Source organism: Choloepus didactylus, chromosome 3, assembly GCF_015220235.1.
Source record: "Choloepus didactylus isolate mChoDid1 chromosome 3, mChoDid1.pri, whole genome shotgun sequence".
NCBI lineage: Eukaryota > Metazoa > Chordata > Mammalia > Pilosa > Megalonychidae > Choloepus > Choloepus didactylus.
The window spans coordinates 96,261,924-96,283,671 of NC_051309.1; the positions used below are offsets into that span (position 1 = coordinate 96,261,924).

At 35.7% G+C, this 21,748-nt stretch overlaps 1 protein-coding gene and 1 pseudogene across 1 annotated transcript; both read right to left on the minus strand.

Moving 5' to 3' along the window:
* Positions 1 to 13,233: 13,233 nt before the first annotated feature.
* On the minus strand, positions 13,234 to 20,330 carry LOC119530362 (annotated as a pseudogene).
* On the minus strand, positions 17,800 to 21,396 carry LOC119528726 (small integral membrane protein 10-like protein 1). Its single transcript, XM_037829006.1, has one exon. The coding sequence runs from the start codon at positions 21,315 to 21,317 to the stop codon at positions 21,111 to 21,113; it is 207 nt and encodes a 68-aa protein (XP_037684934.1). The 5' UTR covers positions 21,318 to 21,396; the 3' UTR covers positions 17,800 to 21,110.
* Between the last annotated feature and the right edge of the window lie 352 nt (positions 21,397 to 21,748).

Sequence of the window (21,748 nt, forward strand, 5' to 3'; positions counted from 1 at the left end):
AAAGCGTTTTTCAAATCAAAAAAAAAACAATATGATACGTTAGAAGCAGTATTTCTCAACTCTAGAAATTGTTCTCCCATCTTATTTTACATAGTATTTTTTATGACCATCACATTTGTTCACATCATGCCTTTGTTTGAAAAGTTACTTGATTTGTGATGTCGTATTCATTATGAGTCTTTATTATGCAAATGCAAAAGTCCAATAACACTGGCTTAAAAGGAATGAGATAATTTATTTCACATAAGATTTAACAGCCTCTTTAGGTTAACCTTGATTCAGGACTCTGACCATGTTTCTAGGTTCCATCTTTGCAGTCAACACTCTGCAAATCAGCTTCACCCTCAGGCTAGCTCCTGTCATCATAGATAGTTATGGTAGACCTGCAAGATCCATGATCTCATATCATCTAATCCACCTCCAGCAAATGTCTTCTCATACGACATTGATTCTGATAGCTTTTGGATGTGCCTAGACTTGAACTGTGGCCAGCATAATTGGTCACACTGCCTACCTTAAACCAATCAAGGCCCATAGCCTTCAACCTTAGGGAAGGTACAGTCTCTTCTAAACAGCATTACTGAGAGTGGGAGGGGGATAGTTTTCAAAGAAAATTTTAGCAACCATTACCTCAAATTTTAGAAAGTGGAATGGATGTTTGGGCAAATATTGGTCAAAACTGGCTCCAGAAAAAATACTGAAAAAATAAAATTTGTCATTTTCTCTCATTTTGAGATCATCCGCTTTCACATCCATTTCCCTCATTTTCAGTTGATATTTCACTTAAGCATAGCTTAAGGTTTTTAAAGCAAGGGATATTTTTAATGTATATTTGGCTTGGGTCTACAATGCCTAATATATTGTCAGTTAGTGAAAATCCGTGAGGAACAAGGATTGTGCTGTCACCTTGACATAGTAGTTTATATTGACCCTGACCTTTCAAAAGAAAATAGAAGTCTTGAATGTAAAAGTGTAGATGGAATAAAACTGACCAAAGTGAAAAGTTACTTAATATAAAATGTTTGAACACAAATAGTCTTGCATTATTCATCAATTATTATAGATTTATATGATCTTTTCACATCCCCTTCCCCTAAAATAAAAAATAAACATTTGGAGTCTAATGTTACAACCAGGATTTTATTTTTATACAAAACCATTCAAAAGTTGATAAATGGAATGTAATAAAAATACATAAACATACTTTACTTGTTTGTACATGTTGACCAAGACACAATGGCCAAATTCACCATTTCTTTCTACTCTCTGCTTACTTATTCTTTCATCAGGTACTGAGTACCTCCTATGTTCTAGGCACTGGTTTAGGAGTGAGAATATAAAATTAATGTTTTATTATATTCCACACAGCAGAATCCTAATCATATACCCACAATAAAAATAATATTGTTTTGATGGATTATAACTAAAGAGGAACCAAATATATTTGAAGGAATATAAAAAATATATTGTTTCCAGTGTAAGGAAGGAGAATTCGCTCACTTTCAGGAGGATGAAAAAATTTTATGAAGGATGCATAAAATCTCAATCTGAAAGAGAAGTTTCTCTGTAACTAGGCTTGTGTTCAAGGTTTTCTCCACCCCCATCCTATACCTCTAGTGGGGCCTGCTCAAACCACTAATTGATTGAAAGACGATACGGAGCATCTAAACAGAGTTTTCCTAAGACATGAAACAGGTTTGTAATTTAAGGAAAAATAAATTCTAATCTGGATAATAGTTATTGTTCAAGTGTAACTGTTTAAAAGGTACATATACCTAAAACCATCTTATTAACACAAATTAAAAGGCAAATATATAATTCTTTTATTTGGCTTGATCTATTTTTTTCCCTTGTTTATTTGAGGTCACAAAATTAGGGCCAGAGTTTTAACTAAACTTAAATGTCTTCTAAATGTCTAGAAGCCTTGTTGTTTCAGATGCAGCAAAACAATGATTGGCAAGTGGCCACTTTGGGCTTTCTGCTTCTTGGCCAGAATCCAAAATTTAGTTTTTAAAATATTTTGTGCTTATGTAATCTTTGTGTTGTAGAGAAGCAGAAAAGTGAGGTTGTGAAGAACATGGACTGAGAATTCTGACTTCGTGGAGTGGAATTCTAGCTCTGGCAGATACTGACTACATGATCTTACTCTTGATTTTTGTTTCCTCATCTATAAAATGAAGATAATAAGAGACCTACCTCATAGAATTGTTATAAGGATTAAGTAAATTATAAATCTGAAGTGTTTAGAACAATTCCCAGAATGATATGTTTGGGTAAATATGTACATTATAAATATAGTAATTTTCAGATTTTGTGTAGTCAAATTGAGATAACAACTTAAAATTTTCCTTGTATAATTATCAAGGAATATCTTATTATTTGAATTTTCTTATTCACTGAGGATTATTAAAACTAAAAGGTAAGACTGGATAGGTTAGCGTATATGTTAAATTTCAACTCTTCCACATCAGATATATGTCCAAACCATTAAGTGTACTTGTGCTTAATACATGTTTGACAATGTCATATTTCTATATTCCTTAATAAATCCACAATGAGGTAAAAATCCACAAGCAGCATAAAAATAAAGGGGAATAAAAATGGTTTCTTTCATTTTCTAGTGAGAGTTTCCCAGTGATGTTCATTTTTCATTTCTGAACATATTGCAAACAAAAAATAAAAACCAAAAGGAAGTTCTTTCTCCTAACTTCAAGAAAAACCACAAGATACTTAGGGAATTAAGGAATGAAAGAAGGCAGAATCTCATGATACATTTATGAGTCTTGTTTTTCCTGTTTTGCTCCTAATACATGAACTTCTGAAATATGTGGTCATTCTTAACAAGGGGCAGTACAGTCTTCCTAGAAGGCATTCAAGAATGTAGGTTCTACTGGCATTTAATGGGCTAGGAATAGAGATGCTAAATGACCTGTAGAGAATGGGAGAGTCTTGCAGAATGAAAAACTGGAAGACTCAAAATGCAAGTAACCCCTACTTGCCTGCACTGAGGAATAGAGAATGCTGTAAGAGAAACAACTTTTCTGGGAATATAGGAGACCTAGGTTTTGTTCTTACTTTAGCTTCCAATTAGCTATATGGCCCTAAGGGATTCCTGGAATCTCTCTGAATTTGTTTCCTCATATATAAATAAAATGGTAGAAGTCCCTTTCACCCCTACTTCTTTGATTTAAAAGCCTAAAGACAATTGCTTTCTTGTTTAGCAGTAACAGCTTTTCAGCAATACCCTTGTCAGAAATAAAGCGGTACCTGTAAGGGAATAAACGCTCACTTGGTTCTGGAGGAGAAAAGAATTTATTTACAATCTTGCAAGATAGGGCGTCCAGCCAAACATGTGCTAGGCTGACGCGCCAGAGGAAGAGAATGGCGATCTTTAAATCTCTTACTCCTAATTCGCAAGTCCCTCCTCTGTTTCCCCATTGCCTGGGTACTACAGAGGTTACAGCCTATCTGAGAACACTAACTAATTCATCTTTTGAGATTTTAATTTGTACAGCCTATCCAAGAGAGCCAACTAGCTCATTATTGAGATTTTGAACTGATCAGCCTATCCCAGAGAGTTCATTCAGTTTAAAAAAAAATTTTTTTTTTTTTTGCTGTGAGTTCCCGCCTCCGATTTTACCTCATATCTCTTTACATTCCAGTAACCATGGTTACTTTTTCATATAAGGGGCTGGCAGATTCTTTCTTCTCTTTATCACGGGGCTTGTTTAAACTGGTTTTGCCTCCATTTCCCTTATTCCATGCTGTTTCTATGTGAAAACTAAACTTATCCCTTTCTTACACCCTCTTCAAGTGACACAGGGGCATGCAGTCAGTCCATTTAAAGCCACAACTGTGCACAAATATAATCCCACAGATATTCAAATAGAACTTTAATGAAAATATTTAGTTCTAATTGAAATAAAACAAACTAACTGAAAATCAATTTTCATTGTGAAAATATCATTATATGCTAATTTAATAGTTCTTGTGTTACATTTTAATTTATTCCTTTTTAGGGCCATTACAGAAGTCTGCTTCTATAAAGGCAAAAGTACATAAAAATTCAGCTTTAATTAACACTTTTATTTATTCTTTCCATAAGCAGGTATTAATTAATGCACATAAGAAAAGGCCCATTTGACAAGCAAGGCTAATCACCTCCTTTCAAAGACATTATCAGCAAATATGATTATTCTGATCATATTTAGAGTTCATCAGTTTTATTACTTATGCCTAGAATGTAATAATAAATATAACTCATCCCAAATTATTATGTTAAATTGGTAATGCCAAATAAGAGGTTAACTGATATATTGTCTTTTCCTTTATATGGTGAGTGCCTAAAGTTTCAGGGATCAATTCTTTCATTTTTATTATATAACTATTTATTTTTATTATCTAACTAGACTCATTCTCCAGAAAGTAGACAGTTATTAAATAGTTGATATTAAAGTAATAAGAAAGAAATCCATCATAATATACTCCAATTTTGTTTTGCTGAAATCCAAGGATAAAGTTTGTCACAATAATTTTTCCTTCTAAGAAGAAAAGCAAGTTGTTGTCAATATTACACAAGCCCCTGTGTATAAACTGGGTTGCTATATGCTATTAAGAACAGGTTTCTTACAAAAATATTTTATCCACTTTGAGTAGGAAGAGGTGGTATTTAATTGTGTTCTGCACACATGGTCATTCAGTCCATTTTTACGGATTTACTAAATTATCCTTGCTTTGCAGTTTCATTTTGTAACCCAGAAAAAATGCATAAAAACTGTTACTGGATAAAACTGGCAAATTCCAGCTCCAAAATCTCATTAAATCTTTGACCTCCTGATTGGCACAAAAAATAAATGTAAAGCAAGTTTTTGTGGCAAAACAAGTGAATTGTAACAAGTGGAATATTTCTTCATCTTCTATTGGCCTTTTTTGTCCATACTATTATGTAAGTAAATACTTATGAGATAAAAGGATACATGGGAAGGTTTTGTTGTTGTTTGCTTGTTTGTTTTGTAGGAAATAAATTACTTTTTATTTGAAATAAAATCTCATAAATCTTACAACTTGTAAATCTTTAACTTCTAAACAATCATTTATGTCATATCAGTTAGTTATTGTTAGCAACTGATAATATCAAACATATACTTGGTTGGAAAAACTAAGTGGCTTTATTTTTAATCTTTTCTCAGGAAACAGAAAATATTATAATAGTATGTAGCTATCTCAGCTTTTAAGGTACTTTTTGTGTGACAGATGTGAACACATGGCTATTCAATTTGTATTGTGAATTGAATTCATTTTTTAGAAGCTAAATTTTATGTATTTTAAAGACTTTGGAAACCAGTGAAAGTGAAAATTAAGAAAAGTGTATATTCATAGCCTTTTAAAGATATTCATTTTTAACATTTTTGTGTATATACTTCTATTGTTTTAAAGTTAAGTCTTTACACATTTAAATTAATTAAATTAATCTATATTGATGCAAAGTAGAACATAGATGTAAAATCAACGAGTACTACAAGACTTACAAAAGCAATCCCCTCCCTGTTCTTTCCCACCCCTGGTTCTCTGTCCCCAGATAAAACAATTATTTTCAAGACTTTTCCTGGTTCCCCAAAGTCACCACGTAACACATCCTAATCCCTGGAATCTGTGACTATGTCATTTTACATGGTAAATGCATTTTGCAGATGTGACTAAATTAAGGATTTTGAGATGAGGAGATTGCTTTGGATCTGGGGGGACCCAATAAAATCACAACAGTTCTTATAAGAGTAAGGCAGGAGGTTCAGAGTCAGTAGATGTGCTAATGGAACCAACAGGTTTAAGTGATGGGGAAAGGGTTCATGAGCCAAAGAATTCACGCAGCCTTCAGAAGTTGAAAAAGGAAAGGGGACAGAGTATTCCCTCAGAGCCTCCAGGAGGAACAAGCCCTGCCTACAACTTGACTTTAGCCCAGTACAAAATTAATTTTTGGACTTCTGACCTCCAGAAATGTAAAATAATAAATTTGTGTTTAAAGGTACAAAATTTGTGGTAATTTGTTATAGCAGAAATAGAAAACTAATACAACTTGTTACTTTTTCATGAAAATTTATTCTTTTTTATTGCAGATTACCATCTCACCTTTCTGAGCATATGACTTTTTTTAAATTAAGTTTTCTGTTCTGTGCATTTTCTCTGATTCTTTTGGATCTTCTTTTCTTTCTTTTTCCTTGTTCACTTGTTTTATGATCTTTGGATAGCTATTTATATTTGAGAGTGAAACCCTAATAAGCTGTGAGGAAATATATTGTCTAAATGGGCATGTTTATCCCCAGAACTTTACTTTATATAAGGTAATTGGTGGATATGTAGCTGTATCACTGAAGACTCCCCGTTCCAGTTACTATTGCTTCATACTAATTTATTCTCAAGTTTAGTGGCTTAAAATAGCCCACTTGACTGCAATTGATACTGGTAGTTAGCTAGGTGCTCAGATGGACAGTTGACTAGATCACTTAAATGTGCTCTTTACATCATGGTGACCTCAGGATGGTTAAAACTTCTTATATAACTTTCTCTAGATCCAAAAGCAAGCATGCCAAGAGAACCAGGGGAATGCTGGTTGGCTTTTTTTGACCAAGCTTTAGAAGACATGCAGTGTTACTGTTTCATTCTTTAGGTTGAAGCGGTTACAAAGGATTCAGGGGGCTTGATAAAGACCCCACCATTCAATGAAAGGAATTTAGAGAATTTGGGGCTTAACTATTTATTCTTTTCCATTGATCTATTTGTCTATCTTGAAGCTAATAGTGGAGCTTTATAATAAGTCCTGAAATCTGATATTACTAGTTCCCTAAATTTATTCTTATTTTTCAAAGTTGATTTGGCTATGGTAGATCCTTTGCATTTTCATATGAATTTTAGTATCAGTTTTCCAATTTCTATTAAAAAAAAAAGCCCTGCTGAGATTTCAATTTGGGTTGCATGAAATCTATAGACCACCTTGGGGACAACTGGTATCTTAACAAAATCAAATCTTCTGACTTTGATCAATCCAGATTCTTGAAATAAGATGAACTCGTTTAATCCTCATTTGATTCAGTAACATAGATATTATTGTCCTAATTTTACTGATGAGTAAACAAAGGCATAAAAAGTTTGAATAATTTTCTTCAGGTCACACAGTGGCAGAATAGGATTTTGTGTGTTTTCCACTAGAGTACTCTGAGTTACAGATGGTAAGAATTTTGTTTATTTAACTCATGTCTAGAATATAATCACAAATGGCCATCACTTAAATATAATTATATTGCCTCTAAAACTAAGTTATTAGCTCTTGAAACAGACATTTTAGAGACAACAAGGGGAGGAAGTAGAGGATAGAAAATATTTTGTACTTAGCACTGACTTATCAGAAATAGATAAGAAACATGAAAATGACAGTAAGATTTCAGTGAATTCATGCTGAACTTTAATATGAGTGACTCCACCCACAAGTTACAGTGGCCTGGGCAGAGGCAAGTCTGGTGTGGGAGAGGGACAGTAGCTTCCATTTTCTACAAATACGACACGAGAATTAGCTTATCAAGTTTCCTGTCCTTTTATACTGAAAAGGTGTATCCATTTTGAGAAAATCTTAAAGGAATTCCCTCTTGTTGTAGTTGATAGTTAAATTTATTAATCATTTTAAGATTTGAATTCTGTAGTAGACTAGATATGAAAAAAAAGGAAGCAAGGTAAGCAAATTTGAGCCAGGTTGACATGCATATGGTTAATTGGTAGGGAGGTATGAAAAAAGAAAGAATTGAAAAATAATGGGTCAGAAACAAAGGACAATTACTCATGGCACAGTAAGCAGCAGGATCCTCATGTTTGTGATAGTTCTTCTTTCCCCACCAAGTTCCTTGGTGGATGCTACACCCACAGTTGTGTTGTACACAGCCGATGAGCCCCAAGATCAGGAAACTCCTATGTTTTATAAGGAGCTGCAACAAACCTGCTCAAGTTTTGCCCCAGAGGGAGACATTATCTTTATTAAGCTGTACAGTAAACAAATCTGCCCTTTGCTCTGGAGGGCCATAATCTCTATCTTCCAAATCTGTTTGCTATGCAAACATCTTTGAAAAGATAGTCCAGAATAAAGGTAGTCGGAGCCTCTGCTTTTAAGACATGCAGAAATGCTAGAAACCTATGGAGAATTGTCTCCGTAATGTTGCCTTATGAAGTTGATTATCTTTGTGGGACTATGAAGAAAACTGAAATCTTGCTTTAAGGTTGATGTAGTTTATAAAGAACAGGGACCACTTTAAGGAAGACAATATGCCCTTGGCCCTTGGGAATCTTTTTTTTTTTCCCCTCTGAACTCGGGAAGATTTTATTTCTTATGAACAACAAAGCCATCATTTATTTTTTTTTAAATATTATCTACATAAAGGCTTACATAGTAAGCAAGCCTAGATTCATATGGTTACCTCCTGCCTTTAAACATTAATGAAGGTAAGATTTTTCCTGATATAAAGTGAAATGGTATTTGTTTAGCATCAAGTTATGAAGTTATCACTACTCATTAAGAAATCACTACCTGAATTAACTAGGTATGTATTAATGTCACAATGATCAACTTCATTTCATAAGACTTTCTTGACATATCTATATGTTTTAAAAAGTCTGCAATGTAATAGTAAAATATTTTTATGCACTATTGAAATAAATCTGCAGAGTACACTTCTATTTCCTTGAGAATTTAATTCAGAAAGCACTTACAGTCATGAAATATGGCTTCTTTAAAAATACCTCTTAAGGGCAGTTAGAAATATATTATGACTAATTTGGTGATTTTGACACAGTCCAGTTCCTAAAAATAATATCTTCCAGTAATGTGCTTCCTAGTGCTTTCAAAGAGAATGGTCTTTAAAAACCTTTTCTCTTTGTCTATCGCATTGCTGTTACATGCAAAATTTACCTGCCTTCCATTTATGAACAATACTTCTTTAACATGAATTCTAATTGCTTATAACACATTTCTGAACAAATCATAATGGCATTATGGTGAAAAGTAATAAGCCACTCAGCATAGAATAAACAATGAAGTTAAAGGATAAGTACAATGAAATTTAATCTAACTAGGTCTTCAATTAAAACAGAACAGTTTAGTAATGCATTGTGTACAAAACAGAATTAAGAAAATAGATATAAACCTTTGATTACAAGGAGGATAAATGCAATTCAGCCCCTTTGGGACTCTCAGTTCCTTTAAGCGTATCGGTTAAGAAATGACTGTACCATGATAAACATCGGTGCTATGGTTGTTTATATTTTAACATATTTTTGTTTAATTTTAAAATGTCTCAGTCAGAAATTTTTAAAAAGTTAAAAGTTCAACAGAATTGCAGTTGCAATTTTAATATTTGATAATTCTACTTTTTTAACTTTAAGGTTATATTGATATTCATTTTTTTAACTTTTTATTAAAGAAGTTGTAGGTTTACAAAAAAAATCATACATAAAATACAGAGTTCTCATTTACCATGCTATTATTAACACCTTGAATTAGTGTGGTACACTTATTACAATTGATGAAAGAACATAATGTCCATGGTTGACATGAGCTTTCACTATGTTAGAGAGTCCTGTATTTTTTTAAAAATCTTTATTCTAATAACATATATACAACCTAAAATTTTCCCTTTAGCTACATTCAAATACATAATTTACTGCTGTTAATTACAGTCACAATGTTGTGCTGCTATCACCACTAACCATTACCAAAACTTTCTGATCACCCCAAATAGAAACTGTACAATTTAATCATTTACTCATTCCCTACACATACCCTGACCCCTCATTACCTATATTCTAGTTTCTGACTCTATGAATTTGCTTATTCTAATTACTTGATATCAATGAGATCATATAGTATTTGTCCTTTGGTGTCTGGCTTATTTCACGCAACATGTCTTAAAGGTTCACCCATGTTGTTACCTGAATTAGAATTTCATTTCTTTTTACTGCAGAATAATATTCCATTGTGTGTGTGTTTGTTTATCCACATTTTATTTATCCATTCATCTGTTGATGGACACTTGGGATGCTTCCATTTCTTGGCGATTGTGCATAATGTCACTCTGAATATTGTGTGCAAATAGCTGTTCAATTTCCTGCTTTCAATTCTTTCAGGTATATACCTCAAAGTGGGATTGTTGAATCATATGGTAATCCTATACTTAGCTTCCTGGGGAACTGCCAAACTATCTTTCATAGAGCCTGCAACATTTACATTCCCACCAAAAAAGAATAAGACATTCATTTTTAAGGTGACTTAAAAGAAATATTTAAATCAATCAATAATAATAATGTTTTTATCTAAATGTGTCTATATGTGAAAAGTAACTAATAATTTTAGAACAATGTAATTTTACCAAGAGGTATAGGTAGAAATTTTTGCCAAAAGGATCATGTTCCCTAAGATAATAAAACTTACCTAAGGTAAAATAATTTACTTAGCATTTTTAAGAAACTGATTCCTTCATCATTAAGACAAATGGATGTTAAGTTTTTCTGAATGAAAAGCATAGCTTATATTACAGTGAAATAGAGATTCTACAAAAGTTACATCCAAATAAACTTATAATTAACATGCTGTGCCAGTTTGAATGTATTATGTCCCCCAAAACGCCATTATCTTTGATGCAATCTTGTATGGGCAGATGTATTAGTGTTGATTAGATTATAATTCTTTGATTAAGTGTTTCCATGGAGAAGTGACCCACCCAACTGTAGGCGATATCTCTGATTGGATAATTTCCATGGAGGCGTGGTCCTGCCCATTCAGCTTCGGCCTTGATTAGTTTATTAGAGCACTATATAAGCTCAGACAGAAGGAGTGAACTTGCTACAGCCAAGAGGGACACTTTGAAGAACGCACAGGAGCTGAGAGCAGAGCTGTAGCTTACGGAGACATTTTGGAGATGGCCTTTGAAAGCAAACTTTTGCTCTGAAGAGCCTAAGAGAGTACAAAAGCCCCAAGAGCAACTAAGAGTGACATTTTTGAGGAGCTGCAGCCTAGAGAGGAAAGTCCTGGGAGAAAGCCATTTTGAAACCAGAACTCTGGAGCAGACAGCAGTCACGTGCCTTCGCGGCTAACAGAGGTTTTCCAGACGCCATTGGCCATCCTCCAGTGAAGGTACCTGATTATTGATGACTTACCTTGGATACTTTATGGCCTTAAGACTGTAACTTTGTAACCAAATAAACCCCCTTTATAAAAGCTGATCCGTTTCTGCTGTTTTGCAAAAGGGCAGCGTTAGCAAACAGGAACACATACCAATAGCTTATTGGTCAATTTCTCATGTGTTTCACATCCTCATTTATAATCAGCATTCTTTCATAGCATTATAATCTTTTAATAACTTTGATTTAAAAATGTTTGTCAAACTTACTCTATTTACTTAATAAAGTTTGCTTAAAGAACATAAGGAATGGAAACTATTACTAAATATACCACTCCAGCCTTTTTAAAAACTAACCCCTACAGTCCTTCAACTGTTCTTTTTAACATTTTGTTGTCTGATATGCACAAAAGACCATTTTTTCAGCCACTCCAGTTTATTAAAATGAGTAAATTTTTAGCTTTTTTGCATACAGAAAAATGCACAAGAGAAAAATAAGTACATATAAAACAGCTGTGTGGCTGAACATCACTTTCAAAAATTCAGCTTCCTGGAGATAGTTGCCTCCAGTTTAGCACATTCAATATTTGGACATTTAGCATGCTATGGCAAGGCTGTGTTTATAATGACTGGGTAGGAAGCCAGATGGAAAATAATGCCGTATGTTCTGCTCTTACTATTAGACATATAACCACAGGACTTTAGCTTGGACTATTTTGAGCTAATCAATAGAGGCTCATGAGGTCACCATCTTATTTAGATCCCTAGCAGTCACCTTCTTCTTCCACCTAAAAGTACCATTAAATGTGGCTGATTAGCACCCACAGAACCTGAGCATGAAGGGTCAAAAGACGACATTTTAAAACCCAATATTAAAAAAAATTCATTTTGGCAAGAACACACTCTTTAGAACTGCACTAAAAATAGGACTGAAAATGAACTGGGAAAGTTATCACAATTATGAGGAGAAAAAATATTGTAGACATCAGATTTTAAGTGACAACAACAAACACTTGTATCGTTTTCTGCTTACCTTCCTACTACCTACAAGACTGTGGCTTCAAGAAAGCTTTCCAGTTACTTGTTAAAGGGCTAGTATGACCCCCAAATAAGAACCTAATATGTTTGGCACAATCACTTTTAGCTTTGTGATGGGTTACTCTTCAGAACACAGTCCTTTATTGCTGGGTTGACTTCAGTGTCTCATCAACATTAACTGCTCTTTTAGAACTTCCGCTCAAGAGGATGACCTTCAATTCCCTAGGAAGGATAAAGGTTGTGTCCATTTGCAATTCTAATTACTGAGAAGGTAGAGAGGTTCCAGATCTGTTTTTCCACCTAAAACCCTGTTGCATCTGAAAGGGAACTAATGCTGTAGGAACCCAGGAGGAAAATTCACTGAAAAGAGAGTCAGAGGGTAAAGAAGAAAAGAGACACCTGCTTTTCCCTCGATTGCAATAGCTAGCAAGAGACTAGGGAACGGTTGATCTTGCCCTAAGGAGAAAACTGAGCTTTGCAAAGAGGAGAAGCCACAACTGTTAATTCCAAAGTGCTTAAGGAGAAGTTAGATTTGCTTCAGTTTTACTTTAAAAATTCTTCACAATAGTCTGAAGCCAGATTTCTTTAAAAAGTGCCTTTCTACTACAGCCTTTAGGCTTTAAACCCTGAAACAGAACCCCAAATAACTATGAATGGTAAGGATTTGAAAATTTATTCAAAACAGTATGATGGGAGGTATTTGTGGTGGCTGCATCTCCCAATTGGAGGGTACATGGTAGCATTAACTAGAAGGTTCTAGGGACACAATAAGCAAGGGCTCAAGAAGGGAAACTACTTCATTTTCATCTAAGCTAGAGAGTTTAGCTTCCAAATTTATTTAAAGCCATAGACTCAGTTTATGTTAGAAAGTGAAAGGCATTTTACAAGTGGAAGAGGCAGCAAGAAATAAGGCCACAGACAACACAGAAAAGCTGGAACAAGGCCAGAGGTCAGGACATGTCTGGCTGTTAGCTTTGTCCTTGACTGCTAAGAAAACCAACCTTTTTGTTCCTCTGGATCACCAGAATACCACGTCCAGAAGTTATGCAAATGGATTTCCAAAAGGATCGCTATATGCATCAGGAGCTATGGGTTGAGGAGCCATAGGGACTTGTGGTGATGAACTGAAAGAACTTTTAGAGAAAGGGTTTTCAAATGCATTGCCAGCAGATTTGGTAACTGGCAGGACACCTTGCCTGGAAGCTGGCTTTGGTGGTTCATTGATCTTGTTCAACAGTTGATTAGCATCAAAGTCATTGTGGTCTGTGTTATCTTGAGGAATGCCAACTTTGCTGTGAAAAATAGCTAGAGAAGTCACTGGGAGTCCCAGAGGAAGTCTGCTCTCCCTTGCTTGCAGGTGCAACAGGTAGCTACTGCAATTGTAAGTCCTTAAACATTTCTTTCACTTCCTTAACTTCTTTATCCTTCAGGGGGTCTAAGGCAGTGAAGGCATCATTGGAGATGTCTTGTGCAGCAGCAGTTATGGGAAGTGGCTGAGGAAGAGCGATCAGAAGAGAGGGGAGCATAGAAGAGGACTGAGCTGACACAGCAGGAGATGGAAAAATATTGCTCTGGAAAGGATTCCCCAAGGAGCTTATTGATAGCCAAGCATTAGTTGCCACAGCTGCTAAAAGGCCCCAAACAACAGCGGCTAGAGAGGAAATTGAGGCTGCAAAGGATGAAGGCTGGTTCCAACCTGGAATAGCTGGACTTGTACCAAAAATGAGTGATTGACCAAATCCTGAAGGCTGACCACTCACAATATCTCCTGGGACCACTGAAGGGGACTGATAGAAGACTAAAGATGGTGGGGGGGAGGGGAGTTCCATGGTCCTGCTAGAAGGGGTGTAACTGGTACACCACCTAAACCCATAAGGAGCCCTATTGGGACAGAAACACTTGTTTTGAAGAGATCCAGAGGCTTGGTCTGTTGGGTTGCAGATTGTCCTGTAGGTGACGTCTGGCGTGAAGATTCTGAGGCAGGAGGAGCAAAGAGGTCTGATGGAAGCAAGTCACTGGCTGAAGATGTTGGACTACTTAGGTCAGAAGGTATAGACATATCCCCAAACAAATCCATCAGGTCAATACCCAATTTTAATTTGTTAGCTTGGTCATCAAGAGTCAGGAGGTTGTCACTCCCATTCTCTACTTCTTTGTTGGCTTCTTCAGTCTTTTTCTTTTCTTCTTCTTTTTTCTTTACATTGTCAATAGCTTGAAAAAGATCTTTAAGATCAACGACCAGTGGCTCGGACTGTTGTCCTGTTTTTAGGGCAAAAGACTGGTAGTGGCTTTCTCCTCCACATACATAACTGAATGCCTAGCTGACTGTCACATCACAGGCAATGAAAGAAATTTTATTTATTGGCTGTTCATGTTCTATTACCCCAATTTTATCCTGAGTTAATTTAATCCCAGAGAGCAAAATGTTGACCCAGAGCTTTTGTTTGTGTTGTCCTTGAGACTGAGCGGCTGCTGCCATTCCCTTTAGTTTCATCATAGAATCTTCGCTCATTTTATCCCTTCTTGCATCTGGCACATCATCAATGCCAATTTTCTTGGCCTTGTATTTCACACCATCACTTTTAAATCTGGCCAAGAGATACTCATCTGTCTTTCTTCTTTTCCTCCTTTGATGAGGCTTTTGGTGTAGCCTGTTGTCAGGCTGACCATTGGTTGTACTTGTCTCTACTTTGTTTGACCTGGCGAGAAATCAGGCAGCAAACCCTGGCTTTAGTGGACACAGTAATACCAGGTGATTTCCAGTGGAGAAGTCTCAAATGAACATAAGCTACAGAAACATGCTTGCTAGCACCTCTGCGATATGAGCATGACTTCCCTATCCCCAGAGCCTTTGCGTTGCAGCTAAGACCATTTGTTTTTAAGGCATTTAACTGTGATATGTCTTGCTTCATCAACTAGATTGTAAATGCAGGGACCATACAGCTTTTGGGGTCACACTACTTGGGTTCAAATCCTAGATTTGACATTTAATAATTGTGTGGATTTGATCAAGTTACTTAATCTCCTCATGCCTCAGGAATAATAATACTTACCTCATAGGGTTATGGATTAATACAGGCTGAGTATTTAGAACAGCACCTGGCATTTAATAAACTCTAAAAAATACTCACTATTATGAATGTGAAAATTTATTCCTGCAGTATTCTATTTATCAAGGTATCGACTCAACCAGCTGGGAAAAAATCCATCTTTATCAATTTCTTGATGGTTCCATTAGTTGTATCTTGCTTATACAAGAGATGGAAGCCCCATAAGAAGTTTCTTTCCATTCCTGATCCTTGACAAAATTTTAAGTCTAATGTACTCAGAGAGAGGAGGGGCATCATATAGATTCATCCACTTTCTGATTACTTTCCTCACGTTTAACTAAAACTTGAAGAGGCTATGGTTAATCCATCCTTCTATTTCTTGAGAATCATGCACTATGAATTCGAAGAAATGTATTCTTAATTTCTGGATGAAAATGGGCTAACAAAATTATTTCTGATCAATAAGTGGAAAACAGGCTCAGGAATGATTTACCAATGTCACAGCCAGGTGCCTGGGCCTGGATTTTCTTCATCTTCTGTCTTCTACTGACATATACAAGGGCTGTCCTTGTTAATATCTTATTTTTTAACTACCATTTTTTTTAACTACCATTGATACCTTCTGAAATGGTCTATTTTTATATTCTGGCAGACAAATACACCTCTAAATTAAACTGTCTTCAGCTCCTTAAGGTTCCACCCCTATCATAGACTCACAAAAAGGTTGATTTAGCAAAACTAACGAACAGAGCAGGTCATTCAACTGCTTTATTTCACAGAGCAGGAAACTGAGGTCAAGGGAAGTTAAGTAACTTAGTGTTCTGATGTACAGTCTAAAGACTGTAATTATTTTAGCTTTCTTTTCTGTATCACAATACTAGGGATTTAAATATATTATAAAGGGCTGGCATCAGATTTTCTAAATCTTTTTTATATCCTCTTCATAACTAGTAGCATAGTGGCCTTTTAAGGGTAAGCGACAAATGACTGTCTATTGGGGAGAATGCTTATTATTTCCCAGTTATCTTCTAGCTGTAAACAAACCTGCTATTAATACCTATCTAGAATGAAGTTATATATGACTTACCATTACAGACTTAACACAGGGAAGCTAGGAGGATCCTTTCCTCAGGGTGGCTGGGAGATTAAGGCAGAAGAAATATTTCTAAGTCAGGCATCAAGTTGAGGTTGCTCCTGAGTTTTGGGAGTACATAATTGTTTTTACCACATCCTCATATCCTACCACAGCTGACTTTGGAGTACAGGGTGAGGAGGTCATGAGAAAATCAACAAACCAAAATGAAAGAGAATCTAAGAAAATTTACCAAGGCTAAAAAAAGATAAAAGGCATAATATCTTTGATAAGTGACTTTGTATAGGGTTATTTTTCACTTTGTAGCTGTAAGACTCTCCCTGATAGTTAACTGTTTAATTAATTTAATAGTAAATTAATATTTAATTGTTTAATTACCATTACTATCTGTGGTTTTTTTAGAGATCTCATCTTCAAATAATATTAGCTTCAAATGATACTATTAAACTTAATTTCTGCCAGATATTGCATTAAGGGCTTTACAGACATTATTTTTAATACAACAAAACTATAAGAAATAACAATTATTATTCTTGTTTTGCAGATAATGAAAATTATGGGTACAGTTTAAATACTTTGTTTAATGTTGCTTTGCTATCAAATGACTGAGCCAAGTTTTAGATGGAGATCCGTCCTACTCTATTTTCATTCATTATATAATCATGGAGCTGATAGACCTCCTGACTGGGCATCTTTCCCATTTCCCTACTGTTCGGGAACATATGGGCCCTCCTGCTGGGTAAGCCCTGGGTTCACCTTCTTCATCTGGGATCAGCTTTCAATATAACCCTTTCTTCCTGCCAGTCCTAGAGATTTGGTCTGCTCACCTTTCTTCTTTCCAGCTGTCACCACTGATTTTCCCTCCTGTGGTTCATCTCCTACCAGAACTCTGGAGTGGGATATAGATTACCCTTTTTTTCCTTTTCCTTTTATTTCTGTGAAAAGAAAATACTTCAAAATTTCAATGAGGCTTTCACTAGTAACTTCAAATTGTAACGTGATAGTATTAGCAATTGCTACTGGGCTTCACTAGTAAAAGATTACTTTTGTTATTGCTGTTAAATTTATTTGTTTTGTCCATAAATTCTTAGAAACTTATATGGCAATGAGGATTTTAGTTCAACAGACAGTGGCTTCCAGTTTCTTAACCCTGTCCTTTCTGTAAGCTTGTAACTTCCCTGATCTGTCTTGCTATAGCTTATCAAATATATTATTAAAAATATATATTATTGAAGATTGTGTGTATCAAGATTTACAATTTAAGAAATAATTAAAAAAGAAAGACCCAAATATCAGGAATTTCAGAAAAAAGCTTCCTAATTTAGATAACCTTGTCTTTGATGAGGCTAGTCTATATTTGAGTATTTAACGTTCCAAATGCTTTTTTTTTTTTTTTTTTTTTTTTTTTTTTTTTTTTTTTTTTTTTTTTTTTTTTTTTTTTTTTTTTTACTTTTAAAAACAGCTTTATTGAGGTATAATGATATACAATTAATTGCATATATTTAAATTGTACAATTAAAGTTTTAACCTATGTATACATCTGTGAAACCATCATGACTAGTATTATACTTTTGGTGTTGAAATTAATTTCCTAGTGTATTATTTAGGACTTAAAAGAAATTAAAAAAATCAAACAAAAATTTTGTTTTTAGAATTGTGGTCAGCTCATGTTTTCTTGTTTTGTTCTTGTAGGTTTTGGAATCAATAAAATAGGTGAAATAGATAAAGTCTATGATTCAGATATAAAAGGTGGCACCTTCTAATGATTTAATTTAGTATGGGCTCTGAAATCCAAGAGCTAGTTTCAAATTTCTCTGTGGTTTCTGATTGTAGCAACTTCAGAAAGCTACTTAACATCTCTAAGCCTCAGTTCATTCATCTTTAAAGTAGTGATAATAGAGTACTTGAACTAATGGGGTTATGTGAATATTAAGTGATTATGATACTTGTAAGATACTAGGAAAATACTGAGAGTTAAATAAAATTTATGTTAACATTATTACTGCTATTATCGTCTCCATTTCTGTTACTTTATCTTAAATTTTCATCTTTCATTGTTGAACTAAGAAAACTATGTTTTCTGCTTCTAGCTCAGTTATCGTTATCTTAATTTTGTAACATCAAATTTACTCTTTCTTGCCTTCATATTGATTTTAAATTATGCTACCATGTTTTTCATCTCTCTGCAAAGCCATTTCTTTTCTCATTGTATTCCTTTTTGTTCTATAATACAGTGGCAGTATTTTTGTGACTATTATGGAAAACGTGAAGAAATTATTGTCATAAATCTTTCTTGTCATAGATGTATTTCCTTAGACAATGAATTCTCGGTGCACAGGGCTCCTCTTGAACTATAGAAGAAATCATCTGGCCTCATGAAAGGATTTTTATTAGTGAATTTCTCTGCAAAAGAAGAGAGTTATACTACCTTTGTGTTGACTAAATATCAAGTAGGCATTAATTTGTATTTTGTCCTAGATTGATAAGGGGCCTTGCATAAATACATTACCTTCTTGTACAGAAGGGAGGATAAGGTCATGAGTGACTTGTTTGGAGATCAAGCATCTCTTGGGGAAAGCACTGAGAGCAGGAGCTAGGAATTTAGCTTCATACTGCTTAAAGGTCGTCTAAGTTACACAAACTCCACTACAAGGAGTGGGACCTTTTAAATTTTGCTAAATTTTCTGCTTCATACAGAAACCCATGTCAGAAGTGAAGCCCTGGACTTCCATAACTTACTTTCTAATGTGGTCCTCGTGTTGCTGCATCACAGAAGTGACAGGAAGTAAGCAATGCTCTTTCTGATGTGTCCCAAACTTGTCTAAACTTGAATCAGGCCAACACCATCAGTGCCTTCAGGAGTTTCCCTGGCTGACTCCTATTTGGGGCTTGGTTACCTGGGCATGCCATCTACTGCCAGTTTATTCGCTTGGCTAGAAAAAGTAATCTCAGTTCCCATTACGTGACTGATATACTTAATTTTCAGTGCTGATATGGTATTACTCATATTTGTTTTATTATGAAGGGAATTTTAAAGAGACATTCTAAGGAGGTTTCCTAGAAGCCCATCCATATGCATCCACCTGACGAGAAGTCAGTATAATTTACTAATTGTGTGAACTTGAGCAAATTAATTAACCTCTCTATACCTTAGTTTCCTTATGTTTAAAATGAGGATAATAATAATACTCATCACTGGGATTGTTGTGAGGATTAAGTGCAATTCTCACAGAGTTCAATAAATGTTAGCTCTTATTTTTTATTCTTATTACTTTGTAGGACTTGATGTGTCTAAGCTTAGCTCTGCAAATCATGCAATGACCTTACACAAACAAACCTAATGATTTACCCTATATTCCACTGCTATCTTTACATTCAATGAACAATACAAAGTCAGCTTTAATAACGTGGGTGGTGTCAGTAAAGAGGGCAATGCACAATAAGGGTGGGTGTGTGTGTGTCTGTCCAGGCACAAAGGACAAAGGAGTCCATGTTTGTACAGAATTTAAAAACAGTAACGCAATCCACTGAAAGCCAGTCTACTTTTTGTTATGTCTTGTTTTGTCATTGGACAAAAAAAGCAAGGAAATCCATTTCTTTCTTAGAAGAGCTTCATATTTATGTTTGCATCAAAACAATCAAACTACTATTCATTAAGACACACAACAATGGAATGCAGAAATTTAAGGATACTTGTTTCCCTTCAACTTCAGTAGCAGAAGCAGAGCTGTGCTCCTAACACTTTGGACAATACTATGCTGTCTTAAGCAACAGGATGCTGTGGAGTCTGGGGACTTGTAGCTTGTGTTCTAGGTGCGACAATGTCAGACCAAAGGGCATGCTCTTTGTTCAATGCTGTACCCAGGGATGTCCAAAGATGATGATTTTGGATTGGCCCTTGAAGTCCACTATGTCCACCACATCAGGGCCTGTCTCATCCACTCCATTTTCAGAATTATGGCTCAACTGGGGTCGAAGATTTAGTCCACCGGCCATGCCTCCAGGTGTAACACCAGAAGGTTGTTCAGTTCCTCCACGGGAAACCACATTATTATGATTAAATATGATTCACTGAACAGCCAAACTTTGTACTATGGCTGCATGCCCTTCTCTCAGGTTCCAAGGTCTTGACATAGTCCTTGAAACAACCTTATTCATAGGGACAATGAAATAGAGTTCACTTTCTTGCAGTACCACCATTGTTAGATATCCCGCAGCATTTTACTTTGCTTGGTATTTGGAGAATGCCTCTCCGGTACAGGTTTGTTTTTCACCTGAAGTTTGATTGTTGATATTTACTCTTGTGGGATGAAGAAATGTAATGCTACCACATCGTACCCTTAATCTCTTCCTCTTCTTCCTCATTCACTGTATTACTTACAAAACAATCCAAAATTCCTGAAGTGTACTGGTTTCCTTATGGTTTGGACCATGAGTTTCTTGCACACATAAAAAATTTTTTTCTAAAAAGTTTAGCAGCCTTCCGTTTTTATAATGCATCCTCTGCCCTTTGTCACATCCTTAAATTTCTCCTGTTTCTATTTTAAGGTTGCTCGTCTTCTTAAATATTTCCGTGGGTCTTAATTTAAATTCTCTTCTTCCGGAATCGCATAACTCCTTTCTCCTCCCAGCAAGCAATCCGCGACCATCAGGAGAGCAAAGCCGCCTGGGAATATCGCGAGACCACAGGGCTTCCCGGGGGTAACTGGGAGTAGCTCCAGTTAGCTGTGAGGCCTCGGGTGGGTCCGCCACCACGCCTGCAATTTAATCAGGGCTCTAAAAGTGTACCTGCAAGCGGATGTTGAGGATCACGGAGCCCGCGACGTAGAAGTATGGGAAGTTCATGCGCAGCTGCCAGGCCAAGTCGAAGAAGGCAAGCAGAGTGCGGGAGAGTCCCTTGCAGAAGACTTGGTAGGAGCCAGAGGCCGCGGTCAGGCCTGAGGCCCTGACGACCAAGGCCGAGGAAGCCGCCTCAGTGATCATGGACTCGGCGTTGACACCCGCCCAGCTTCTGGAGGCGGGTTCGCCGACTGAGAGCCCGGACAGGGAGAGGCTACGGGCTACGCTGCCGCCGGCCCCAGACCTGCGCCTCTCCCGTTCCAAATGCTTTTCATATTTAAAAAAAAAAACATGAATATTATCTACATTTTACCTGTGGAGAAATTGACGCATGGAACCTGTTGAAGGACACCAGTAAGGGATATACCTGAGATTAAGACCTAGGTTTGTATAAACAGATACACTAAGCTGCTTCTTGCAAATGTATTATAAGGACACAATTCAACAGTATCATGAAAAAAGCAAATTTCATTTTCTGTAGCTTTTATTCTGCAATTCCCTTGAACATTATTAATTTGTTTTTACATTTGTAGTATTGCTTGATGCTTTTTAAAAAAATGGATCTCATTTCTCTA

Coding starts and splice junctions, on each gene's coding strand:
- LOC119528726 (XM_037829006.1), bottom strand. CDS start 21,317: ATGATCACTGAGGCGGCTTCCTCGGCCTTGGTCGTCAGGGCCTCAGGC.